The sequence below is a fragment of the Pan paniscus genome, chromosome 8 (assembly GCF_029289425.2).
Source record: "Pan paniscus chromosome 8, NHGRI_mPanPan1-v2.0_pri, whole genome shotgun sequence".
NCBI classification, from domain to species: domain Eukaryota; kingdom Metazoa; phylum Chordata; class Mammalia; order Primates; family Hominidae; genus Pan; species Pan paniscus.
The window spans coordinates 122,170,420-122,197,270 of NC_073257.2; the positions used below are offsets into that span (position 1 = coordinate 122,170,420).

Below are 26,851 nucleotides of genomic sequence, written 5' to 3' on the forward strand. Positions count from 1 at the left end.
GAATCAGAGGAATACACAGGTAATAAATGGGAATACACAGGTAATAAATGGTAATAAACAAACACTAGTCTGGCTCTACAGTCCTTGCTGTTTTCCAGTATGCTCTGTGGCCTCCCTACATGTTAATTAAAATAGCACTTGTTACCTGTGATTACTACTAAAACTCAACATTTTATTTTCGGGAGGTTAGGACTGTTCTTTCCTTGAAATGGTAACAACAGTCAAACGTCAAGCTTTGGTAAGTTACATGCAACCATTTCTACTTAGGGGCCCATAACTCAATATTTAACATTTCAGTCTGTCACAGTTTCAAAGCTTCAAGTCTCCTTTCTTAATGGGGAAAACTCTACATTAAATTTTCTAACAAAGCTTTTTAAGGTCAAGGTTTATATTTTGTTTCAGAATATAGAGAGCTTAACCACCTTCAACTGTAAAATACTGTGGGTGTCATGCTTCTCATTGAGCATCTTCTCAAATTCAGTATCACACTGTGACAGGTAGTCTCCCCAGGAGTCCTGCCTCTTAGTTCAGAGACACAAACATCATCCTGACACTAGGATTTTCCAAAGGGCCACATCTAGATCTTTGACACAAAGGTTGCTGATTTCATTCTAAAGGTCTATTTTCAAAACATTTTTTTTTAAGGTCACTTTTATTCTTTTTCTCTCTCCTACTGCAAAGTCCTCTGGGAAAACTAAGGCCCCCAGGGTCAAAAGAGGGACAAGACTGTTAACAGTCCTGCCTACACAAACATCAAGTGAATTACTATTCTAATACCACCAAGGTAATCTCAACAACCATTTTCTGGGGTCACACAATGACACCAAATTTCTTCCCAGTGCTTTTTAATTCAAAGGATTCTCTTGCAATCCATCAAGGCTACTCTTGATTATTGATAAGCTCTTAAGATGTTACAATAACAAAGTATATTTTATTTAGAAGTTTACAGGCTTCAACAAACCCTTTTTCTACTGCAGTTTGTGCCTTTCTGTCCTTTGGTGTCCTACCCTGTGGCCACGAATTATATGAAGAAAAAGTGACCCTCCTGGGTTGAGAGGGGTGGGTGTGGAAGGGAGAGATGAAGAATTCTACCTACCACTGTCCTAAGTTTCAATTTATAAAAAAAATTAAAATTCATGAAATAAAAACTTATTTTCCCCTTCCACCAAAAATCTACAAACACCCATTAAAATGAGGACATCCTATAAACACAGGCCTGGTTTGCCCTTTAAGATCCAATTTCTTCTAATGGAAGGAATACTTAAGCATTTACTGAAACCTCTCACACACTCAGTATTCTCTTCCATGAATGCTGTGTGCAAGTACTTGGAGGTTTAATTGCTTTAAGTGCTGACAGCTAAAGACTTTACCCTTTTGTTAACATACCCTGGAGATTTTAAAAACACTTTATTTAATAAAAGTTAAACATACAAAACTGAAATAATACACATCCTAAAAATTACCTTCTTCCATTAATAGGAAGACCCTTTTCTATGCATGTATTTGGCTTAAACTCAACTCAGGATAACTGTGATGATGTTCACTTACACCAACAAATGCAGACAACCTGATCTAATTAACAAAAATTACAAACAGCTAAATGAACATAATATACAGGGAAATTATCGTCAGATTAATGCACAAGAAATACAAGAAATTTTTAATGATGAAATATTCAGTATTCTTGTTCATTAATTTAGCCTTGTGTTTTTACAAAAATAGTATCTACACTGTATACAGGGCTATACATCAGCTTTTTGTTCTCCCATATAAACATCACACATCCAAAACATGGTACCACTGCCATAAATGGAAAAAACAAAAAACAGGAAAAAAGCAAACATACAAAAAACAAAAACACCTTAGAAAAGGGAGCTCATCCTAAGGTTTCTTACATAAAACTAAGAGTACATAAAAATAAAACAGCTAGATCAATTTTAGAGATGGCCTAATAGGCCTGGGAAACAAGTTATTGAGGAAAAACCTCAAAACAAACTTTGCCATTTACAAATTAACCTATCTTTAAGCTTAACTGAACGACAGCTAAGTTTTAAAGCTGAAAATAAGAAAAATGAAAAGATCTCTTTTAGCAGGTTGGTGTTTTTGCCTTGGTGTTCCAATGAATTGCTAGAGTATGTGTCAAATTCAAAGCATCTGAAAATTTCAAGTTACAACTTACAAAAAGTACATACCATAGGTTAAGTAGGCGCCTGATATTAGGAAGATCAATAATTCATCTAAGTGCTGTATGAAACAGCATCTACAAAAGTTGCTTTATTCAACAAACTTTGAGGGAACCGTGGTACTGATAATGAGAAAAGTTAAATGAATAGCAGTTATCAAATGCAATTTCTTCACGTTTCATTCTACTGAACCCAACCAATGACGACAATGGTATCTTGCTTACTCATCTAACAAATAATTTACCTTTAGAAAAATATAAGGATAAAAAGGTAAATGTAAAGCCCTGCAGAGATGAAATCCAACAGTTTTTCTGATTATTGAGGCATCAAATGCCTGACATTGTATTTAGAGGTATCTTGATATTGTGTCATAGGTTTATCAGCAATTCCACAGGTTCCTACTCCAACTTTACCAGTCACACTCTCAGGTGAAGCAAAAATACTCCTCTTTACCTAAGGGAAAGAAAACAGAAATCATTCCTGATTAGTGTTGGAAAAAATAAAAAATTTCAAATTTTAAGTAATGTTAAAATATATTCTGGTTTCAATGTTTAAAAGAAGAAAAACATATTGCCTTTGTTTAGTGTTAAAAAATGGGTACAGTAGTGGTCCCATGCTGGAAGCCATTTACTCTAACTTCTAAGTTGTGGAAAATATCATTACATTTACTAATACTCATAACACTTGCCTTCTGATACGTCAAAATTTTAGTTTTGTAAACGCAAATCCTAACTTCAGCTGTGAGCTAGCCATTCTAGCATGATTAAAGCTCTGGCTGTATTGTGGTTTACTGTGGGGCCTGTTATGATAGCTAAATTGTGAAGTCCCTTGGCCTTTGTCACAAAATAAACATCTTTATGAAAAGGAAGCGCTTCTTTCCAGAAGCCATGTCCATCAATGGAAGGGCTACCTTGATGGCAGTGAAGAGTAACACATGGGTGAAAGTCAGGTTATCCTTATTCTCAACTTCCTATATGAATGCTACAGTTATTTTCTACCCAACACACACAAGGTAAGTGTATCAAGGGAAACTGAATGCACTTTTAAATAACATCTACCAGTGATGCCCAGCATGAAGGCATGTTAACAAAGCAGACAGAGTTAAGCACACTGCCTCTAAGTAGCAACTATTTTTTCAAATATTAGTTTATAGAAGGAAAAGAACATAGACCTTTTGTAATTCCTGATATAAATTCTCTCATTTGTAATATTTTTATTGCAGAGACAATGGCTAACATTTTTCAATAAGTTAAATTGAGCATCAACAAGGATTCGGAATACAAAATCTGAGTTAATCATACTTTACAAAAAATCTACATCTCTTTTCATTTTAAAGTTATTTTAATGACAGTTGCATTTCTCAAATTTACAAAGTGTCATAAAAAGATTTACCAACCTGGCCTTTTTTGTTTTTAGAATAGGCTCTGTTGTTGAATTGTTGCCATTTCACTTTCTGGTCCTCTCTTTCCTGCTCAAGTTCTTTTATTCTCTGAGCTTTTTTCAAAGCTTTCTTCTTTTTATATTCACGCTGCTGGGCAATCATTTCTTTTCTGCATGAAAAAAAGTTAAATGTCAACTGTTAAGACTTATCATACAAGAATGACTTCCTTGAAGACACCGGCAGTGCAAAAAAAAAAATCTAATAAACATATACAATGGTCTATGAATAAAAAGTACTAAATCATTAAAATCAGTACCAATCACCCAGAATTACTAAGAAATTTTTTTTAAAAAAATAGCATCCTTGGAAGCTTTCAAACATAACTGTAATCTATTTACCCATATAAGGTAAATATTTCAACTATGCCTTTTTTTTTTTTTTGCGACAAAGTCTCGTTCTGTCGCCCAGACTGGAGTTGGAGTACAGTGGCACAATCTTGGCTCACAGCAACCTCCACCTCCTGGGTTCAAGAGATTCTTGTGCCTCACCCTCCCGAGTAGCTGGGACTACAGGCACATGCCACCATGCCCAGCTAACTTTTATATTTTTAGTAGAGATAGGGTTTCACCATGTTGGCCAGAATGGTCTTGAACTCCTGGCCTCAAGTGATCTGCCTGCCTTGGCCTCCCAAAGTGTTGGGATTACAGGCTTCAGCCACTGTGCCCAGCCTTAATTATGACTTTCTATTTTACTTTTGTATAGCTGTTGCCAGCTGTTTTAGGAATAAGTTGAGTTTCAGTATTAATGGGTATCTAAGCCTTCAACTACTTCCAAATAGACATAGTTAAGTGCAGCATTTAGAAAAAATGTATGAAGAGATTCGATGCAGATAAAATATTTTACCTACATTGGAAGAATGCAGCAGCACAAATGGAAATCATAGCTAATAATTCTCACCAAAACAAAACACCTGGGGGTTTCAAAAACATTCTAAATAAGATTCTAAATAGGATCAGAGCCTAAAACCCCCAATAATTTCTGCTCAGTTAACACTGACTTCTCACCAAAAGGATGAAAAAAAAGATCTTTAAGAGGGGCAATATCTGGACTCCCCGGTACCATATTACCACCATGAAGCTATGGCTTTTTACACAGATGACAAAGACATTAAAATATATATATATACATTGTTCTAGAATTTTATTTTATTGGAATGCTTACATTAATATATAATTTTTGCATACTCAAATATAAATATGTAGCAACTTAAGTTTCAAAAACTCTTGACAAATCAAAAGACTAAGTTGTGGCAAATATGCAGAAGTTCACCAAAATATTGTTAATTCTGCCTCTTACTTTTCAAAACTGCATAGTTCCCCATTCCCATTGCAACTCCCTGGGTTCAGGCCATCATCTTATACCTGGATCACAGCAGTAGTTGCCTCTCCCTACTGACAGTGATCATTCTAAAGCTCAAAAGTGATCACGTCATATCCCCTCTACTTAAAATGTTATCGGTGGCTTACAAGCTCTTTATGTTCTAGACTTTACCTCTCTAATCTCTTCTCAGACCACCCACCTTCCAGGCCCCAAGTTTTTACCACAGGGATTTGTTACTTGTACGTGCTCACCTCCCCCCTTTAAAAAAAATTTACTAAGCTCTTACTACATGTAAAGAACTGTTACAAGCTTTACTAACATTTATCGTTTGAATCCTCACAACCCAATAATGTACTGCCCCTATCTTACAGATGAGGAAACAGAGTTAAACAGCTTCTCCAAGGTCATAATGCTCATTAATAACAAAGAATTCAAGCCCAGATCAACATCATACCGCCTTGTAGCTTTGTACTTTGGCTATCTCTTATTCTTTTCAAATCTCAGTTTAGATGTCATTTTCTCAAAGAAATCTGCCCTAATAATAAAAGTGGAGGCTGAGTACCTCTTGTTCCCTTACAGTACCTGTTATAGCTCCTTTGTAATGTTTACACTGTACTATTAAAGCACTTCATTAATGATGAGTTTTCTTCTCTAAATATAAACTCAGTTGGGACAAGGCCTGAGGTGGTCTCCTGTGGTATAGCCCCAGTACCTGGCTTATAAAATATGCTGGGAAGATGTTCATTGTACATACTTATCTTCTTAATATTTACTGAATGCCTAAATGGGAATCAAAATTATCTTCATTTTACTTAGGCACACTTACACAGACAATGTTGACCCTTTGTTGCTAATCTTCAAAACAACGGTAAAACAGTATTACAACTTTCTTATGCATAGATTCTCTCTGCAGACTACTTCAAGTATGCAAATGGGGAAGATTGCACCTAAAATGGAAAAGTCAAAGTCACTTACTTTGACATGGGTTTGTTGCCACTGTCCTCCTTTGCCTTCCTTCCTTCTTCTACAGGCTTGAGGTTCAACAGTGGAGTCACTTCAGCATTGCCATAACCAGCAAAGGTGATTGCAGCGGTGCCATTTTCTTCATCTATCTCCTCAATCTCCGCTTCATAACACCTGTAAAGATATCATGGCTGTAAGCAGGTGAGTAAAGGTTTAGTACTCAGCCTACAAGACTTATACTGTAGTGATAAAATTATTACGTGTCTATAATGAAACTTCTATAATCACATGGTTGTTTCAGCAAAGAGAATACAAAAGAGTGGTTGAAGTTAGTTATCTGCTATCAAAAAAGGACATCCTAATCATAATATTGCTGGGCAAGTCTCTTACATGTACCTACTCAACGTGATTTAATGTCTTTGAGAATAGAGGTTTCTTTTCTTCTCTTTTTTGCGACAGAGTCTCACTGTCGCCCAGGCTGGAGTGCAGTAGTGCAATCTCAGCTCACTTCAACCTCCGCCTCCCAGGTTCAAACAATTCTCATGCCTCAGTCTCCCAAGTAGCTGGGATTACAGGCACACGCCACCACACCTAACTGATTTTTGTATTTTTAGTAGAGATGGGGTTTCACCATGTTGGTCAGGCTGCTCTCCAACTCCTGACCTCAAGCGATCTGCCTGCCTCAGCCTCCCAAAGTGCTGAGATTACAGGCATGAGCCACCACACCCAGCGAAAAGATATTTCTTATAGGAATGATGTCAGTGTATGCTCTTCACAGAATTCTCAGAAAAACCAACCATTCACTCAATTTTCAATTTGAGAAAACAATTTAGATTATTTTAGAAAACACCCATTCATTGTCCTGTTTTTCTTTCCTCCAGAATCCCAGCCATTCTTCTCCCCAAAACTTAATCTAAAGCTAAAACTAAACTGTATTAATGGCAACCACCCAAGAATCAAATTGGCTCTATAAATCATACTGCCTAATAGAAGTCAAGATTAAAATAGGGTAGTTAAAACTGAATAAAAACTTCTTACCATTGTATTTTATTATTTCATGTTATAGTTAGAGTTTTTTTTTCTACACTTACTGTCCATCTTCACTCCAGATTGCCATACACTTGTCTCCTACTTTCCATGAATGAGTAGGTTGAGTAGAAGCAAAACTGTCTGAACTTGCAAGCGTCTCAGAAGGTTGAGTTGACAGAAGGTCTTTGGTTAGTTCTATAACTTCCTAAAAAAGAAAAACAAAAACTACAACATTATTTTTATAATTCTCATTGTCAACTTAGTTTCTGATGACAGCTTTCATACTGTACGTTAAGTACTCTACATATATTTCATTTGCAGCTCATAACACTATTAAGCAAGTACTGTGATTATCCCCATGTAGAAACTGATACAGTATTGTCTACCAGTTAAGTGGCAGAGCTGTGACTTAAGCCCATATAGTTGCCTTTCAACTTAACCACAAATACTAATGAAAATATAAGACTTGAGCTTATACCATGCATTATTTCTAAGTGCCTATTTTAGCTGAATAGATCTCTCTAAAGATGAGAAAGTCAAGTATGAGGCACTGAATTAGATACTCTTATTGTAACATATATTTTATGCAACTGTACTGTTTTATAGGGCATTACTCAGCAGTATTAACTGCCAAGCAATCCCAAAACACTTTAAGCAGCTTTATTAGTAACAAAAATGTTCCTACTTATACATATCTCGACTAAAATACTACAGGCAATGTAAAAGAAACCAGTGGTCTTCCTATTCAATTATTGTAAAACTCACCCCATCTGGGTAAGCAAATTACCAGGTTAGATTTTAAATGTTCCATACCTTAATGTTAAGCACATTAGCACAGCTTCATTTAAAAGGGGGAAAAAAAGGTAACACACAAAGGCAATGCCTTTCTGTGTGGCAAATATTTTTTTCTAATTCAGGCTTACATTTATTGGCTTCATTCAAAGATGTTTGGTGTAGGGATGGCTAAAAAATTGAGAATAGTACAAGCTGACAGATTCTGCTACCTGTCTACTATATTGTTACTCTAATGAAGATCCACACTATGCATCTTATCTGATCTAAGAACTTGCATAGCTGTTCACCCATCGTTGCATTTAAAACATCATACTGTGTGTTTGGGGAGAAAAATTAACAAAGTTAAACTATGTACTGAGTTTCTTCTAGTTCCCACTGAGGTTTCATAATAGTAATTTTGATTCCAGTAGCCAAGAAAGTTAAATATTACCTCTCTCCTAAAGATTCTAAATCTTCCTGGCTATTTCTGAAAAAACTAATATTTGAGTCTTAAATCTCTTGAAGAAAGGTTAGTTTTATAAATAAATAAATAGAACACTTAGGTTTGAATTAAAAATTTAGTAGGAATAATATCTCTTAAGTTTTATTAGTTGCCAACTAGCCATTAATTAGATCTTTTTAATTAGATAGTCCTTTGCAAATAAAGCAAAGAACCTTCCAAATAACTAGATCAAGTAGTACACAACAGAAGAGTAAATTATCTGGTCTTATTTTTAACCACTTTTAGGGGTAGGAATGTAATCCAGTAAGCCTGACTCAAGAGCCCACACAAATCTCTATCATTAAATACTTCCAGATCCACCTAGGGATCATTTAACTTAAGCACAGACATGAATTCTGCACTTGTAGGTTTCAGATTTAGAACTCTATTTCTTTTAGGACAGAACTATTTTCCAAATATATTTTGTTAAAGAAATATATTTCATCAAAGAAAAGGGTCCTGAAAAGCTGTGCATATTAGTGAATTCAGAGGCCTGTGCTGAAATGACCCTTTTTTAGAAAAAATCCAGAGCATTTACTCCTAATGTCCTTTAACTTTGCCATGGTTTTACATAACCCTCCCAACAAACTATGAAGAACCTTCTAAATTTCTATTCTTCACATGTGCGTATGGACCAAAGTATTAGAAAAACTATTTTATGTGTGAGGGGGTTCTTGAAGGTACATACCATTAATTACTTTTCCTCCCTCAAGTCTGAGTTCTGAAACTGCTCCTTCATCGACAGATGGGCAGCAGTTACAGTAATCGGCAATTCCAGGAAGCATCAGGTGTTGTGATCTACATATCAGCAGGTCAAATGGGGTGCACTCAAGCACTCTGCTTACTGAAGGAAGGCGTTTCGGGGATGCAGAGAGCCACTGTAATATATGAGACAAGTGACTTGACCCCTGCCTCCTTTAGAACCAGCTTATTCAGCAAAACAGCCTAATAAATTGACTATCTCTGATTATCATAGACTGCCCGGGGAGCTAGTCAGTTAGCTAGCCTGGATTTTATCACACCCACTTTTTTAAGTGAAAAAAGAAAGGCAGGACTTTAGTAGATTATTTTGCTGCCTGCTGAATAACTTTAGTCTCTATGAAAGACAGTACATGAAAGAGATAAACATGGAAACCTTACTGGCAAAATGAAGTCATTGAAAAGATGCAAAAAAAGCATTTTGTCATAAAACAAAGGGCAAACAAATTAATAACTGGGATAAGGATCTAATTCTATAGAGGAACACAAGAAATTAGAAACCATATGATGGTCAAAAAATATTAATATGAGGAAGCCACAAAATCAGTCTGAACAGACTTTTCACCAAATATAACAAGCTGAATTAAATACCCATAGCATGAGATACATCCCAGAAGGCAGAGAAGGAAAAAAGAGGGGAACGAGGGGGGGAACCCCACAGCAAAATAGAAGCTGTTAAGTGTAGTCTCAATGGAGACAACAATTACTGGGTGGAAGCATATAGCCAAATACTTTTCAGAGTATTACCTCATCTTAAAACATGGTTTCCGTTTTTGAGTAGTTTTCAATTCAAAACAGACCTTATCTAGGGACCAAAATGAAATTTCTAATGATAGAATAAAATGGGAAGAAACTCTGATCAAGACTGGTCGGGAAAAACATTCTGTTATTACTATTATTCTGTTATTACTATTATTCTAAGTGTATTAGAACTTGCACTTCTAAATCCTTGCCATCCAGTATGGTAGTCACGTGCGGCTAATTAAGTTATACTAAAAACTCAGCTCCTAAGTAAACCTAGCTGTATTTCAAATATCCAACCAAATGTGGCTAGTGGCTATGGTACTGAATAGCAGATATAGAACATTTCCATCATCACAGAAAGTTCTACTGGACAGTGCTGTTTTAAATGGTTATAGAAAAGAGGATACTTTACAGAAAAATGATTTCCAGGTCATTATTAACTGAACCCCTGCAAGCAAGCCTTTTAGGGGCTTACTACAGTGTTTATCACAATGGTTTCCCCCTACAGTACTTTCCACTACGATGATCGACATGGTAAGGCAGTTCTGCTCAGACTCTAATGAGGAATTATTCTAGAAATATTAAAAAGACCTGATGATAATGCTATTTCTAACTCCACTCCCAACTTCCCCAACCCAACCAGTTCAACAAATACCCCTCCTCCCACTGCCCAAGAAGCAATATACAAAACATTGGCACCCAATGTTTTCTTTTCCTAAAAAAAGACTGCTTAAGTTGGTAAAGGTAGTCAAGGCATCTCTCTTTGGGGCAAACAGAAAGCACTTTACAGAGTGTAAGAAAATAAGAGGTCGGTGTGCCTCTGTTGCCTCATCTTCAATGTATACTCACAACATATGAGCAAATCAAATGGACAGGTGGCAAACCACTGGGTTATTTCTCACTTAAGGGCCTGGGAGTGGGAGAAACTGCTCCCAAAACATCTTTTTCGTATTGACTGGCACCCTGAAGCCCACAGGCCTGGCTTCTACGTATCGAAGAGGGGTCTTGTTCATATTGAAATTAACCCAGATAGTTTGTGTGTGTTTAAAAATAACATACTACTGCAATTTTATTCTAAATCTAGAACTTGAAAGTATTCAACTCATCTTAATTACGCCCAGATAAGCAGTTCCAGAATCCCAAATCCGGACCCTATTTCAGTTAAGTTTGTTTGCAGTTCTGATATTCCTAAAATAGTAATAGTTTTAACGGGCAGTGGGATAATAAAGGGAGGGAATGAATTTTTAGACAGGATACAGATTTGAGTTTAGTACTCAGTCGGTAAAGCAATCTCTAATCAAAACACCCTTGAAACTTTTTAAAAATCAGGTTCAGAATTTAAAGGAAGCTCTTAAAAGTCATATATATTTGCAAATTATATATGGCATTTTTCTGAATCAGTCTGGTGTCCTGAAACACAAAAGGTATTTACTATGATGGCTCTATGTTTGTCTTGAAATCCCGGTGCAGGTTTTTAAAAAAAGGTTTCATTATCTACTAAACTCTACCATGACAAAGATCTCCTTTTCACCACATAGTTCAATTTCCACAAGTGTCAACAACTTTACTGTAAAACCTAGCCTTAAGTCTGAACATCTATGTAACAATTATACAAAGCACTTGTCTCTCTTTAGGCATTTTTGTGGTGTGTTTTCAATACAAAATGTAATCCACTAGCTTTGGGGAAAAAAAAAAGGCACGCATTTTCAAAGAATCTTGTATTAAAAAGAATCTTAAGGTTCTATTTTTCTCCTTCAATCTTTGTTACTTTTTGAACTAAATTTCATTTGCCAGGTCTTAAAAACTAAAAGCGTTTTTCATTGTGAAGTTACATGTACCTCTCGTCTTGAAAATCTGACAGACTTGGAAATTTCTATCAACTTTAGTTTTTAAAAATTATGTAAGCACACAAGATTTATATAACAAAGAACAATATTTCACTCTGATGTACAGAAACCTGAGAACTGGGGAAGCAACCCTACTTCTACAAGCAATAGTACCTACAGAATTTACATATATACATAGGGTGGGGTGTAACCCCTCAAAAGGCGCTTTGGGTACTTAGGGATTCAAGCAATAATTTGAAAAACAGAGAAAAACTACAATTGTCTACCCATACTTACTTGTAAATCTTTCTTCAATTTTAGCAAATCTTCATTTTCTCCATTTCCAGATAATGCAGCTTCAACTTGCTGGAGCTGAGCTTTGTAGCTTGCCAGCTGCTTTGCTAAATCCTCTGACATCTGGGGAAAATAAAAAGGGTTAGACCATGAAAACTAAACCAAAAATCAAGGCATAAAAAACTAACTTCCCTGTCTGCCTGAATTACCAGTTTTTGCCTCTAACTCCTTCTAACACTGCAGCTTAATTTACCATTACCTTTACTCTCAGTTTAGACTTCAGCTAAACCACAAACTTCAAGGCAACAGATTCTGAGGATTATAAACTTGAGATACATTCCATACTTTAAAAAAGCATACAGATACAAAGAAATTTCTAATTTTCTTTTAACTCCTATCCACAGGGTAGGTGCTGAATTAGGCTCAATAATCAGTGTTATCTTTTTAAAAAGCACTACTCTGTTGGAAAAGTCGAAACTTCCAAAAACAATCCAAATACTTATTTTTAAGCACTACAGTACGCTTCCAAAGCCGAACAAGTGCGTTTTTAAATTAACTACACAAACTACGATCTTTACTTGAACTATTCAATTAAGAGTGTATTTAAAAGTGCCTCTCCAAAACAAAAATCTTTCGCCCAGTCGCTTAAATATTTATCGGTGCATTATCTTCAGCAAAAAGAACAGCACAGGTACTCTCCCATTTAGGCATTCTAAGGAATGTGCCTTTCGCCAAATCCAGCTCAGTCATTTTCCTGAAAATAAGATACCAATTAACCTTTTTTGATGGTTTATAAGCAAATGTACGACGTTTCCGAGGACCCTTCTCCTTCGTAAAATTCCCGTCCAACCAAAGGCTGGGAGCCTGGAAAGGCCCCCTAAGAGTTACAGCGACCCAGGCTGCTCTCCTCCCCGCCACGCAGCACCTCAAAGCCCGCCACAACTCGATCACTCGGACGTGGAAATCCACACGCCAGCTCCAAGACCACCGCCGGAGCCCCGCCGCGCTCCAACAGGCAGGCTCCACAGGCAGCCGCGCGGCGCCCAGCCCCACCCGACCCGGTCCCCTGCGGGCCGTGTTTGCCGCCGCCGCACGGAGGCCAGCGCCGGCCGGGCCGCCGAGGCTCAGCTCTGGCTGAGAGACGGCCGTGGCTCCGGGATCCAGGGCCAGCGCCTGGGCGTCTCCGGCGAGGCGGGCTCCTCAGCCTTGGGCCTCCGCTTCACCTCGGGAGGGACCCGGGCCCGGCCAGGCCTTACTCTCTCCCTCAGGGGGGTTGTTACCTTGTGTGGGGCTGGGGGCGGGGCGGCGGGAAGGGGTCGGGGCAAATGAGCCCAGTGGTAGTGGCGGCGGCAGCAGCAGCAGTAGCAGTAGCAGGAAAATCACCGCGACGACAGCAAGGCGACCCGGTCTGAAAAGGAAGAACTCGGTCGGCGGCGAGGGGGAGGGGAGGAACGCCGGGCACTGGAAGGAGGAAAAGACATAGACGGTGAAGTCTCGCGAGAAATACAAACTCTCGCGCGAGGTCGCTCGACTCACGTGACTCTGCGCGCCCTCTAGCCAGTCCCTGGCTGTCAGGGACACGAAGTAGGCGGGGCCTAGGAAGGAAATGGCGTAGCTGGGCTTCGCCTGGCGCGGAATGTAGGTTATCTTCCTGGAGTTCCGGCTTGGAATTTATTGGAAATGCAAACTCTCAAGCCCCACCCCAGACCTCCTGAATCCAGAGACTCTTGTTTTAATAAGCCCACCAGATGATACCAATGTCCGCTGACGTTTGAGAACCACTGCTTTTCCGGGGCGGTGGTGGTGGGTGGGGGGGGGGTGTTGGTGGGGGCTCTCTTTACGTTGCCCTGGCTGGTCTCCAGCTCCTGGGCTCAAGCTATCCTCCTGCATCGGCATCCCAAAATGCTAGGATTACAGGCGTGAGCCACCGCGCCCAGCCTGAGAACCACTACTTTATATGATATAAGCCTTAGTAGTAACAGAAAGCTAATTAAATCGTGACAGAAATAACCTATTGCAGAGAAGATTGATTTCTTTAAAATCTGTTTTGTTAAAACCTACTTGGTTTTAATTAAGTTAGTTGGGTTAATCTCGCCTGATAGGGAACAACGTCCAAGTTAGTCTAGAATGGTAAAGAGTGGCAGGAATACTGACATTTGTGTTCAAAAAGAAATGCCCCTTGTGTATGTTTGTAATAATATATACGCTTTCTGGACGGATACACAAACCTGTTCAGAGGTTTAGAGTGGAAGCCAAATGTTTTATTGATTACCCTCTTTGCTGTTTACCCTTTTTCCTTTTCTTTTTTTTAAAAACCATATATATATAATTTTATTTCAATTAAAAAAGCAATAAAGGCCTGAGACACAAAGTTTTATATAGATGCCAGGAAGCAACCTTTCCTGGGAGGTTGGGAGTTTGTTGCTGGATCCATAAAAAGGCCCACTTCTCGCGGATCACCTGAGGTCAGGAGTTCGAGACCAGCCCGACCACATGGAGAAACCCCCGTCTCTACTAAAAATACAAAAAAAAAAAACCAACAACAACAACAACAACAAAAAGCCGAGCATGTTGATGCATGCCTGTAATCCCAGCTGCTCGGGTGGCTGAGGCAGGAGAATCGCTTGAACCTGGAGGCGGAGGTTGCGGTGAGCCGAGATCGTGCCATTGCACTCCAGCCTGGGCAGCAAGAGTGAAACTCCGTCTCAAAAAAAAAAAAAGGCCCACTTCTCAGATGGGCTCTTTTGAACTGTGCCAACATCTTTAGTTCCTAGTTTTCTTTTCAAGGAGCCTTCCCTTTTGTTTTCTACATGCACACACATAACCCTTGCAGTGAGTCAGATAACCTGTATAGATGGAAACTAGGTCGGGTTTGTGAGTGTGAAAGATTGAAATTGCAGCAGAGGGCAGCAGTGTGTAGCTAGAATTAAGAAGGCAGACAAAACAGAAAGCATGTGCTTTTAAATAAATATTCGTTTAAAATAAAATGTAGTTTTAGAGAACTTCTGTTATTGTAATTGTGTGTTTTAAGAACCGATGCGAGGAGGAACTTCCTTGAATATAAAGTCAACCTTATTGTGTAAAAATCTCTTAAATGAGAACTTTTCCTGAACCCCATAGATCAGAAAATAGGCAAATATTCATTATAAGTTCCATCATAGATTTCTATACCATCTTAATAATTTTTTCAGGATTGTTTTTAGGATTGTTTTTATCTATGCAACATTCATTTATAAAGAAAAGCTATATTGAATTTTAATTTTCACAAAGAAATAACAGTTTATATGTGCCAGATACCATGCTAAGCACTTTACACAGGTTCATTTAATTTTCACAATTGTATGCGGTGTTGCTCCAGACAAAACTGGAGCAGACAAAACTAAGAGCAATACTTCAAATAGGCTTTCTGAATTACTATTTCCTTTGAAGTGTCAAAATTTACTTTCAGTGTCTGATTTTTCTTAAAACATTTGCGTTCAAACTTAATCATGTTTATTTAAAAAAAGCAGTATCTTAAACCTTTAGTTTTGAAACGTGATATTTATTTTATTGAAAGACAGTACATAAATAAAATGTAAAGGCTCCAAATTGTCATCAGAATATACAGCTATTTCCTTTCTACTAAAGAAAATTAAAGTATGGCATGATGGCACCCAGCTACTTGGAAGGCTGAGAAGGGCGTCCAGAAGTTTGAGGCTGCAGCACACACTGACTGTGCCTGTGAATAGCCGCTGCATTCCAGCTCGGGCAACATAGTGAGATCCTGTCACAAATTTTAAAAAATTAATTTTTTTTTAGATGGATTCTCCCTCTGTCACCCAGGTTGGAGTGTAGTGGTGCAGTCTCAGCTCATTGCAACCTCCACCTCCCTGGTTCAAGCAATTCCCTTGCCTCAGCCTCCCAAGTAGCTGGGATTACAGATGTGTGCCACCACGCCTGGCTAATTTTTTTGTATTTTTAGTAGAAATGGGGTTTCACCATGTTCGCCAGACTGGTCTTGAACTCCTGACCTCAGGCAGTCCGCCCGCCTCAGCCTCCCAAAGTGCTGAGATTACAGGCTTGAGCCACAGAGCCTGGCCTAAATTAAAAAAAAAAATTTAAGTATAGCTCTTTGGAAATGTGCCAGCCCACTGTAAAGCAGAAGAATATGCAATAAAGTAATACATGTTGGTCAAATAGGTTTTTTTTTTTTTTTTTTTTTTTTTTTTTTTTTTTGGAGACTGGGTCTTACTCTGTTGCCCAGGCTGGAGTGTAGTGGTTTAATCTCAGCTCGCTGCAACCTCTGCCTCCCAGACTCAAGCAAACCTCCTGCCTCAGCCTCCCTAGTAGCTGGGACTACAGGCATACACCACCATGCCCGGCTAATTTTTGTATTATTTGTTTTTTGCTAGAGACAGAGTTTCGCTATGTTGCCCAGGTTGCTCTCAAACTCCTGGGCTCAAGTGATCTGCCCACCTTGTCTTCCCAAAGTGCTGGAATTACAGGGTGAGCCACCTCCCTGGGGCAGAGACTGCATTCTTTATCTCAGCTTTTATTGTGTCATTTCCTGACTAAAAGTAGCCCCAGATTTGGCCGCGTTTTTTCTATCTTGACAAAATGCCAAAGGTGATGAATTAGAGTTGTGTACGTAATCATAGTAATTGTTTTATGCTCCTTTCTTTAGTCCTAATAAGTGATTTGAATCTTTGCATAATTTGCTGCAGGACAAGCTACTTGCCTTTTTGTGCTTATTGAGTGTTTTTGGATACAGTACATGGAACACATATATCCTGGGATGAAGCTTAGGTGGCATCATCCATTTAAAGTTGATGGAAAACAACCTGAAAATGGTGTTGGTCAGCGCAGGTCTTCAGATGTTCATCAGTCATAGCAATCCTGAATTGTTTGCTTAAATTTGTATTGCACTGCTAGCCTTAGGATGTGCATTTCAATTATTCTGTATTTTACACGTACCATTGAGGAACAGAAGACTGTACCACTAAAAAACAAAAATATGCCACTAAAAACGGAAAACGAGAATTTCTTCAGGTTGAAAAAGATTATAGTCTAAGGCTTTACAGGATAAGAAATGTCAGGCTTTGTTTGTTGTTTGTTTGTTTTTTGAGATGGAGTCTCTCTCTGTCGCCCAGGCTGGAGTGCAGTGGCACAATCTCGGCTCACTACAACCTCCTGGGTTCAAGCCATTCTCCTGTCTCAGCCTCCTGAGTAGCTCAGATTACAGGCATTTGCCACCACGCCTGGCTAATTTTTATACTTTTAGTAGAGACGGAGTTTCACCATGTTGGCCAGGCTGGTCTTGAACTCCTGACCTCAGGTAATCCACCCCCCCTCAGCCTCCCAAAGTGCTAGGATTACAGGCATGAGCCACCGGGCCTGGCCAGAAATGGCAGTTCTTTTTTTTTTTTTTTGAGACGAGTCTCGCTCTGTCGCCTAGGCTGGAGTGCAGTGGCGCAATCTTGGCTCACTGCAACCTCTGCCTGCCAGGTTCAAACAATTCTCCTGCCTCAGCCTCCCAAGTAGCTGGGACTATAGGCGTGTGCCACCATGCCCGGCTAATTTTGTTTCGTATTTTTAGTAGAGACAGGGTTTCACCATGCTGGCCAGGCTGGTCTCAAACTCTTGACCTCTGATCCGCCGGCCTCGGCCTCCCAAAGTGCTGGAATTACAGGCGTGAGCCACCGCGCCTGGCCTTGAAATGGCAGTTCTTTACTACTTATTTAGAAGTGGTGCTTAATAGTACTCCAACCATACATTCTTAGTGGTTTATATTCTGAGAGCAAAAAGAACAAAAACAAGCAAAAGCCCTCAAACACCACATATTTATTGCCAGTAGTGGTATTGGTAATGTAATTTTGAAACTCAGGCCTACAATAAAACAAACAAGAAATTTATTAGTAGAAACTCTAAGAGGAAAGAAATACAAATATCCTTTTTGTATTTTTAAAAGAAGATCCACCTTCTTTTATATTTGTACTTCTTTCCTCTTATAGTGGGAAAAACTGATGTTAAAACCTCTGATGTTAAATTGAATTAGAATTTTTCATATGTATATTTCTTAGAAGCAATGTCACCCACCTAGAGAATGCCCACAGCTTGATATCTAAATACCAATCCCCACTAAGAGGAAACAATGTTTCTTAGAGAAATGGCTAATTTCCGGTTTCAGGCGCATAAAGTACAAAAAAAGAAAGTTAAGCCTGAAATACCTTACCAGAAATCAGGGAAGTGCCCCAAAATGAATAAGGTCAACTAAAAAGCCCACAGAGCCCAGCTCAAGTGGGCTCCACTAGCCAAATATGAGTCAATTTGGCCACTAAAAATAATAATAATTCATAGATCATCAAAGCCTTCAATACATTTTAAAAATCTATTAAGTCCAGAGTGATACTCAAAGAGTTTGGGAAGGGAGTTTCTCTTTAAACAAGAATGCCAGCCAATTCATATAAATAAAATGACGGAATCAGAAAAATCACCGTTTGCAATTCCAATAATTCAGGCAAGTATCAAGAGAAGCTAAAAACCATCTGGTGAAAGGAGGTAGGGAAAAGGAGGATGTTGGCATAATGTCAAAGTATCACACCTACATACAAAGTATCCCCACAGACCATCCAATAATTACAAAGGGGAAATATACCTTACTATGATGAAATTCAGCTGTCACCAACTTAACCCAGAGATCAAGTTTAGCAGAGATCAAGTTTAGCACCGCTAATTGTGGAACAACCTGATTTCATATGCCTGTTGTTTTGATGCAACATGAAGCACTAATAGCATTACCTGTGAAGGAAGGTTGCCAAAAATGCTTAACCTGAATACAATCAAGTTTATTGACCCAACTTCCAGTATACAAGAAATAGGGGCATAAAGGAACAAGTAAATTGAGCATGAGGGAAGAATTACATCCAGAATATGGGACATTGTATAAGAAAACACCTAAATTCTTCCAAAGGTCAGTGACATTGAAAAGCGTGGGAACTGTTCTAGATTAAGAGGTAAACAGATGTAACAAGTGCAATGGATAAATCTTGATTGATCTTGGTTTTGAAAAACAAAGCTGTAAAAAAAATTTAGGGATCACTGGAAAATTTAAATATGGACTCAATATTAGATTATATTAAATTATTGCTAATTTTATTAGATGTAAAAACTATTTTATGGCTTCTTATGAGAATGTCCTATACTGACTATAGAAGTGTCCTATAGAAGTGATTGTTTCAAATTTTTCAAAATGAAAAGTATAGATAGACTGGCTAAAACGCCTTTTAGAATAGTTTTGGGAGGTGTGTACGTGTGTGTTTGGGGATGATGGGGAAGAGCAGAAGATAGTTGCAGGGAACTCTGGGCATTAGCAATAGCTTAACAAGCTCAGAAGTAATACAGGAGATTACAAAAGCATTGTCAGAAACAAAAGACAATAGAAAGCCAGATGGGTCAGTGTTTAGCAGGAAAGATGTGGGCAGGAGGCTGTAGCAGTCACCAGGAGCTCTTTGAAGGGCAGGAAGGAAAGCATGATTAATGTGAAAGAATTACTTTGACTTCCCCACATGCAGGAGAGTCAAGTGGGTCTTGCCTTCTGATGTTGTGATAGGAATTTTTTTTTCATTTTTTGGCCCTGTTTAACTTTCTCGTATAGCAGCTCCAGCAGCAGTCTTAAGACAGTCTTTTAAACTCGGAACTCATTGGATTCGTTTGCATCACAGCCCCTGAAAGTACCTTTCTTATCTGGATATTCCCCACCCCATATTCATGTCACTTACAGATCATTTATCTTAGAAAAAAGAGGAATGGTGTGAAATAGTCCACATTATTTGTATTGCACAGTGGATAATAGAGCAATCTTTTAATGAAGGTTGCTTAAACTGAACAACCATGAGTGGCAGGGGATGTACATTCCCAAATGTAGACAGGAAAAAATAAGGCAGTTAACTTGACTTTTTCCAAAAAGCAAAATGAATCCCAGAGTTTTGCCCCATGAAGACTAGTGGGCATAATTTGACATGGTCACATTTGCCATTTTGTTGATATGTCAGCAGTTGAAAAACCCCAAAAAACTACACAATGGAGACCTTAATGCTCAAAGATTCCATTAGGTGGCAGTCAGGATACAGGAATCTTTCAATGTCTGATTTCTCCGCCCCCTCCCCCGCCTCCTCCAGCCTTAGTGAAGGAATATTGCCAGGTAGCGTGGTGGGGAGAGAGGAGTTAGGGAAAAACAAACACCCCCAAAAAACTATGGCTCGCAGTATCCAAATGATGAAGAACAGCAAGTTTTCTGTGCTCAACTTCCATTTTGGTTCTAATATATATGTTTTTCTTTGGCCTTCCTGTGATTCCTTCCTTTATAGATTCTTCTATATCTAAAGCCCTTTATAGACCACTTGTAATGCTGTTTACATCTCTGTGTTATTAGTCTTAGAGCATAAAGTAGGAAGTGTGGCTCATTTTGTTAAAGACCTGTAAGAGTTCAAGGGACTTTTGTAGTGACACTCTCATCCTCTGTAATTATTGCTCATGAAAGGCTCCTGGTGGTCCTGGTTGGCTTTGTACATTGGGTTTCATGGGGAAAGGACTCTAAGATTTCTGCGCGAAAGGTAAAGTTTTGGAGAGTGCCCTTGGGAACATCACCTGTGACGGCTGATGGGCAGGACTGGACAGAGGAAGAAGGTGAACTGTTAGGCGCTTGAAATAGGGACCTTAATCAGTCCCATAGAAGCTCTGGAACTGGGATGGCCCTTCTGTAACTGAGATGCCCCTGTCCCTTAAGTCAAGGGGCCAGGGCTTTATGTTCACCCATCATCAATTGACCAGCCAATAGATGGGGGCTATCCCTGTGAAAGGGGCTAAGAGCAATTCAGCTAAGAGCTGTCAGCTACTAGCACTCCCAACTGCTAGGAAGATGAGTACCTCAGTCCTAAAGAGGGAATCTGGGAAGCATACCATAACATCTGCTACACAGAGGAAAACGGCATACTTTCTGAGTATCACCCCTATTTTTGGTATCTCTGACATTGTCTCTCTTGCAAAAGCTACCCATATTAGAGATCATGAAACATCACCTTCTCATCTTGTTTTCCTTGGATTAAAACTAATGGAGAAATGCCTCAGCACTTCCTGCAGATGATATGTTTGTTTCAAATTGATTTCTGATATATATATATTTTATGCTGTAGGAGAGTTTGCTTATGCAGAAGCATCTCAGGTACAAAGATTAAGCATTTCCTCTGTTGCAGAATACTCCAAAATATTTTGGCACAATTGGTGATGATTTACTCCATTTCATCAAAAAGCCATTAGAGTGAGTTTTATAAAAAGAGAAAGAAAACGGAGAATAAATGATATTTTCTGAAAATAGCCTATTTGCAGGTAGTAAATGTATGATTGGCTAGAAAGAAGATTTTAAATTGATATTTTTGCCTGACCTTGGCTTTTATTGTATTTCGTGACACTGATGCTCTTCCTAATTTTTTTTTCTAGTTTTAGCTGAAGAAATCACTTTCCTCCCTTATGGTCATTTAACTAGTTTTAAAGACCCTCTGAAAGTCTTTTGGATGTATTCTCTTTCCTCTATCCCCTGTGTTGCAAACCAGGCTGCCATCATTTCTCACTTCGTCTAATGCAATAGCCTAAGAATGAATTCCTTCCTGAGATGCATCCTCCACTCTTGGTTGTCAGATTGATCTTCTGGAAACACCAATCTTAGCAAGCCCACACCTACTCATTGAAATCCTTTGTTAGCCCACCATATAAGGCCACTGGGGATGCTGTCACAGCCTTAGCACTGGCACACACTCCATATGTAAACCTGCCCTGTCTTTTCATGCATTATTGCCTTTGCTCCAAGTGTCTGCTTTACCTCACATGCCTTTCCCCACTTCCCTGCCTGGAAGAATGCCTTTAAAGACCCAGTTTTTTGTTTGTTTTTGTTTTTGTTTTGTTTTGTTTGTTTTTGGTACAGAGTCTCACTCTGTCACCCAGGCTGGAGTGCAGTGGCCCGATCTCAACTCACTACAATCTCCAAACCTCCACCTCCTGGGTTCAAGTGATTCTCCTGCCTCAGCTTCCCGAGTAGCTGGGACTACAGGCACCCGCCACCACGCCGGGCTAATATTTTTTTGTGTGTTTTTAGTAGAGATGGGGTTTCGCCATGTTGGCCAAGCTGGTCTCAAACTCCTGACCTCAGCCTCCCAAAGTGCTGGGATTACGGGCGTGAGCCACCACGCCCCACCAAAAGACCCAATTCTAATGGGCATTGGTGACAACTTACCAGCTTTCAGGAGTAGAGCTCCTTGCTTCTCTTTTCTGCTCCCTTAGTCTTTTTATATTTGTTAAGAGAACCCTGAACTACTGGGTTTAGAACTGGGAGCCTTGAGACATTATATCCAAGGGGTAGGGGGTAGTCACATCCTGTTCTTTGCATCTTCAACACCTGGCGAGATGAGCCTCCTTGATAACGTGACTGTTTAGTTGGACTACATTTGATCTGCTTGAGAACACAGAGAAAGTATATTTTTGGTATCAGTGAACACTATATTTGACTTTGGCAAATATTCTAAAGATTTCTTGTAATTGGTGTTATAATACTTCTCTGACACTTGGACACATGATATCAATTTCTTCATAAGTTTATTACTATAGTAAAAAGTAAGGAGTGAATGTTTTAGGCATTTTCATTATGGAAAGAACTTCTGATTAATCCTAGTGATAGCATGTTTTTTTACAGCCAATTGAAAGTGATTTTTACATTCATTTGTGCTGGTAAGTATATAGATATGAAAAATGAGAGCTGTAATAGCAGCTTGGTTATGAGCAATTTAATCAACATAGCTCTGGTCTATATTTTCAGCGCTACTGGCTGCCCAAGTCTGATGCTGTCTCTACAGGCAACATTAAGTAGAACCAATTAACCTGGCTTTCAGTAGAAGAACAATGTTCATGTAACTGAGACAAGAAAGTAGCTATGATGTATAGATACATGTGGCCATTGATCCTGTGGCTTATGAAAGAATTGAACATGTTCTTTGTGTCTTATCTGGAAAAAAAATGAAGATAACATATTTCCCTATATCCTCATAAAACAAACAAATGGATGTGAATATAATAGCTGTTTCTAACAGTTTCTGTGCCACATTTAATGGTCATGGGCTTTTTTGGGGTGTTGATGTTCTGTTTTGACTAATTAGTTTTTTCTTCACATCACTCTCAAAACTATTTTACCATCAAAGGAAGATATGTCAACATTCTTTTTTTTTTGAGACAGAGTTTCGCTCTTGTTGCCCAGGCTAGAGTGCAATGGCGTAATCTCAGTTTACCACAACCTCTGCCTCCTGGGTTCAAGCAATTCTCTTGCCTCAGCCTCCCGAGTAGCTGGGATTACAGGCATGCACCACCATGCCTGGCTAAATTTGTATTTTTAGTAGAGACGGGGTTTCTCCATGTTGGTCAGGCTGGTCTCGAACCCCTGACAGCAGGTGATTCGCCCACCTCGGCCCCCCAGAGTGCTGGGATTACAGGCATCAACCACCGTGCCCAGCCCTCTTTTTTTTTTTTTTTTTTTTTTTTTTTTTTTGAGATGAGGTCTCACTCTATTGCCCAGGCTGGAATGCATTGGCACAATCATGGCTCAGTGCGACCTCCATCTCCAGGGCTCAAGCAATCCGCCCACCTCAGCCTCCCGAGTAGCTGGGACCACAGGTATGTGCCATCATGCCTGGCTAATTTTTTGTATTTTTGGTGGAGATGGGGTTTTGCCATGTTGCCCAGGCTGGACTTGGACTCCTGAGCTCAAACAATTCACCCAATTCAGCCTCCCGAAGTGCTGAGATTACAGCCACCACGCCCGGCCCCATGTCAGCATTCTTAATGAGCAGGTGAGACAGCACCCTGGATGGGAATCTGTAGTTCTAGTATGGATTCTGCCTCTCACTAGCTGTGAGACCTTCTGCAGAGAGACCTTAATTTCAGTGGGCCTCCATTTCCTTCCTTATGTTTATTTTTCCCCCCACATTTAAAATTTGTTTTTATTTTACCTAAAATTACCAGAATAGTTATTCCCAACCTACTTTACCTCATTGCCTTATGTAGGATATCACCTCATGAACATTTTTAATTGGTGTAACACTTAAATGTAATACAGATAAAGAGATAGATGTTTTAACTGTATACATTTATTATCTTTAAAAAATAATTTCAGAATTTATTAAATGTAGTTTTAAACACTTTTAAAAATGAAGACATTTAACCAACAGTAGGAATTAAAAAAAGTTGTTAGCAAGTTTTTTCTGGACATATGTCATATTCTTTTACATAATAAGGTCATTTAGACAAATTAGTTTGTGTGCACATCACATTCATAAAGTGAAATACCTAGTTTTATGGAATTAGTCACTTCTGATACTGTTAATATTTAATGAATTCAACCTAAGACATATTTAATCAAAATACAAAATTGTTACGTCTTTTATAACTACTATATCTAAATCTCCTTATAAAATATTTATATGAAATCTATAGATGAAGATTTTCCTTCCATGGTCAATTGACCACCAGTTATCTATTAATTTTCTTTAATGAAACTTCCCACAATTTAAAAAATTTTAATGGTTTTAAATATAAAATATAAATATATAATTATAAATATAATATATACTATATATAATACCACGGTTTAAAATATAAATGTAAAGATACCTTTTGTAGGCATAATTTCAATATAATTTTATATATTATACTTTAATATACTTTTTCTCCTTTCATTAACTAAGATATTATCCATGAATACTCTTACTTATATTTCATTGCAGCCTAAGACTCTGTGATTCCTGAGTGTACAGGAAGTCATAAAATTTGACATACAGTCTGTCTGCCCTGATGAATCCAGTCCATAGACAATTACTCAATCCTATCCCAATCTCTCCTTCCTCAAGTTTCTACTGCAGTATTTCAGAGCTACACAGTCTAATGCTTATTAGTCCTCTGATGGTAAGTTCTAGTAAGGCAGGGTTCCATGTATGAAATCCTACCTCGTCCCCCTCCCCTCAACCCCAGCCAACTCCCAGGTCTAGGCATTTGGTGTGGACTCAGTTAATACAAGGTGATGGAAGGTGGAATCTCAGGAACTCTACAGCTATATCTAAGAGTTGTCCTCCCCTTTCATTTTACAGAGAAAAGAAAGATCATTTGGCAAGAATTTCCTAAGATACCCTCCCCACCCAGCACATACACCTTCAGGTTTTATTCATCCTTGAAAATATTGAAAAAATATGACTAGATTAAAATGTAATCATGTATACAAAGACATTCTTAAAAAGTTAAAGACAAGCCGCAGACCATGAGAAGTTACTTGTGATAAAGAATTAGTAGCCATAATAATAATAATTTAAAAAATCCTATGTATCATTTAGAAAATAAATAACCCAATGGAAAAATGAAAAGTAGAAGAAAGAAGGAAAGTAGGAGGTTATCTAAACAAACAACTTACAAAAGAAAGAACCCCAAATGGCTGATAACATATGAAAAATACTCAAACTTATGAATAATCAGGGATATATCCACAAAAACTATAGCCCCTCAGGTAGGAGAAAATGTTAAAGTCTGAAAAGAAAACACTCAGCAAATGGTAACACTCATACACAACTAGTGGAACTACATATGGTCATACCCACCGTGGAGGCCAGTTTGGCGTTATCTAGTAAGGGTAAGGTGGGTGCTCCTGTAGCCAGCAATTCTATTCTTAGGGAAGCTCTTGGATATGTAATAAGGAGACACATAAAACTGATTACAGCTTTAATTTTAAAAAGGGAAACTTTAAAACAAAACCTGAATCCCCATCAACAGGAAACTGCTGGGAAAAGTGTGGTATATTTATTCAATGGAGTATTGAATAAACATTTTATGAAATGAAAAGAAGACAAATGAACTAGAGGTACAAATATCAACATGGATAAATCTCAAAAAAATGTTAAGCAACAACAAAAAAAGAAAATTTCAGTATAATATATATAGTTGGAGACCATTTATACAAATTTTAAAGTCATGGAAAAATATTTCATATTGTTTATGGGAACACACTGGTAGCAGAGTGTAAGACCATGCATGAAAATGAAAAATACCAACTTCAGGATAGTGGTTGTCTCCAGGGAAGAAGGAGGGGCATTGGGGTACTACAGAAAGCTTTTCACTATGTCTGTAATATTTTATTTCTTCGATATATGATGTGTCATATGTCTAAAAAGCAGAGAAATCAAGATCTCATAAGAGTCCTCATGGCATATTTATTTAAAAATATGTAAGTTCAATACAAGGACACTTTTGTAAATTTTAGAAAAAGGCGATATGAGAGGGGGGCAGGGAAGTGCTGGGTAGAGAAGGGTGAGGTCCCTGGTGAGGGCTCCACCTTCGGGCCTGTGCCCAAGGACCTAAGGGAGGACAAGCATTCCTGGTTTCCTGCCCAAATGTTGCATTTTCCAAGACCACCCTGGCCTGCCACACCCCGCATCGTGTGCCCACAAAAACCTGAAGATCCTAGCGGGCCTACACACAAGCGGCTGGATGCCAAGAGGATCAGAGGAGAAGAGGAGCACACTGACAGACACCAGCAGACGCTGGCAGGCCATTGATGACAGGACATTTTGGAATTCGGTGGGGGGGGGGGCGGCGGTTGGAAGAGTCCAGCCAACTGGAAGACAGGGGACAGGGGAAGACAGCCTTCCCACACCATCTCCCTCCTGGCCTCCCCATCCATCTCGCTGAGGGCTACTTCTACCACTTAATAAAAAACTTTGCACCCATCCTCCAAGCCCACGTGTGACCCAATTTTTCCGATACACTAAGGCAAGAACCTGGGATACAGAAATCCTCTGTCCTTGCAATAAGGGAGAGGGTCTAATTGAGCAGATTAACACAAGCCACCTGCAGATAGCAAAACTGAAAGAGCGCACTGTAACACACGCCCACTGGGGCTTTGGGAGCTGTACACACTTAACCTTAGATGCTGCCATGGGGTCAAAGCCCAAAAGCA

General features: G+C 38.9%; 1 protein-coding gene across 2 annotated transcripts; it reads right to left on the reverse strand.

Annotated features, from left to right (window-relative positions):
* Window positions 1–1,390: 1,390 nt before the first annotated feature.
* Window positions 1,391–13,374, reverse strand: SMNDC1 (survival motor neuron domain containing 1). Of its 2 annotated transcripts, none has more exons than XM_003825567.7 (6): window positions 13,116–13,374; window positions 11,839–11,958; window positions 6,999–7,141; window positions 5,920–6,081; window positions 3,580–3,733; window positions 1,391–2,636 (listed from the first exon to the last, which is right to left on the reverse strand). In XM_003825567.7, the coding sequence occupies exons 2-6, from the start codon at window positions 11,956–11,958 to the stop codon at window positions 2,499–2,501; spliced, it is 717 nt and encodes a 238-aa protein (XP_003825615.1). In that variant the 5' UTR covers window positions 13,116–13,374; the 3' UTR covers window positions 1,391–2,498. The 2 variants fall into 2 exon arrangements, with proteins under 2 accessions (XP_003825615.1, XP_034787343.1); XM_034931452.3 differs by lacking the exon at window positions 13,116–13,374 and adding an exon at window positions 8,901–9,090 and having other exon boundaries at window positions 11,839–11,964.
* Window positions 13,375–26,851: the final 13,477 nt, after the last annotated feature.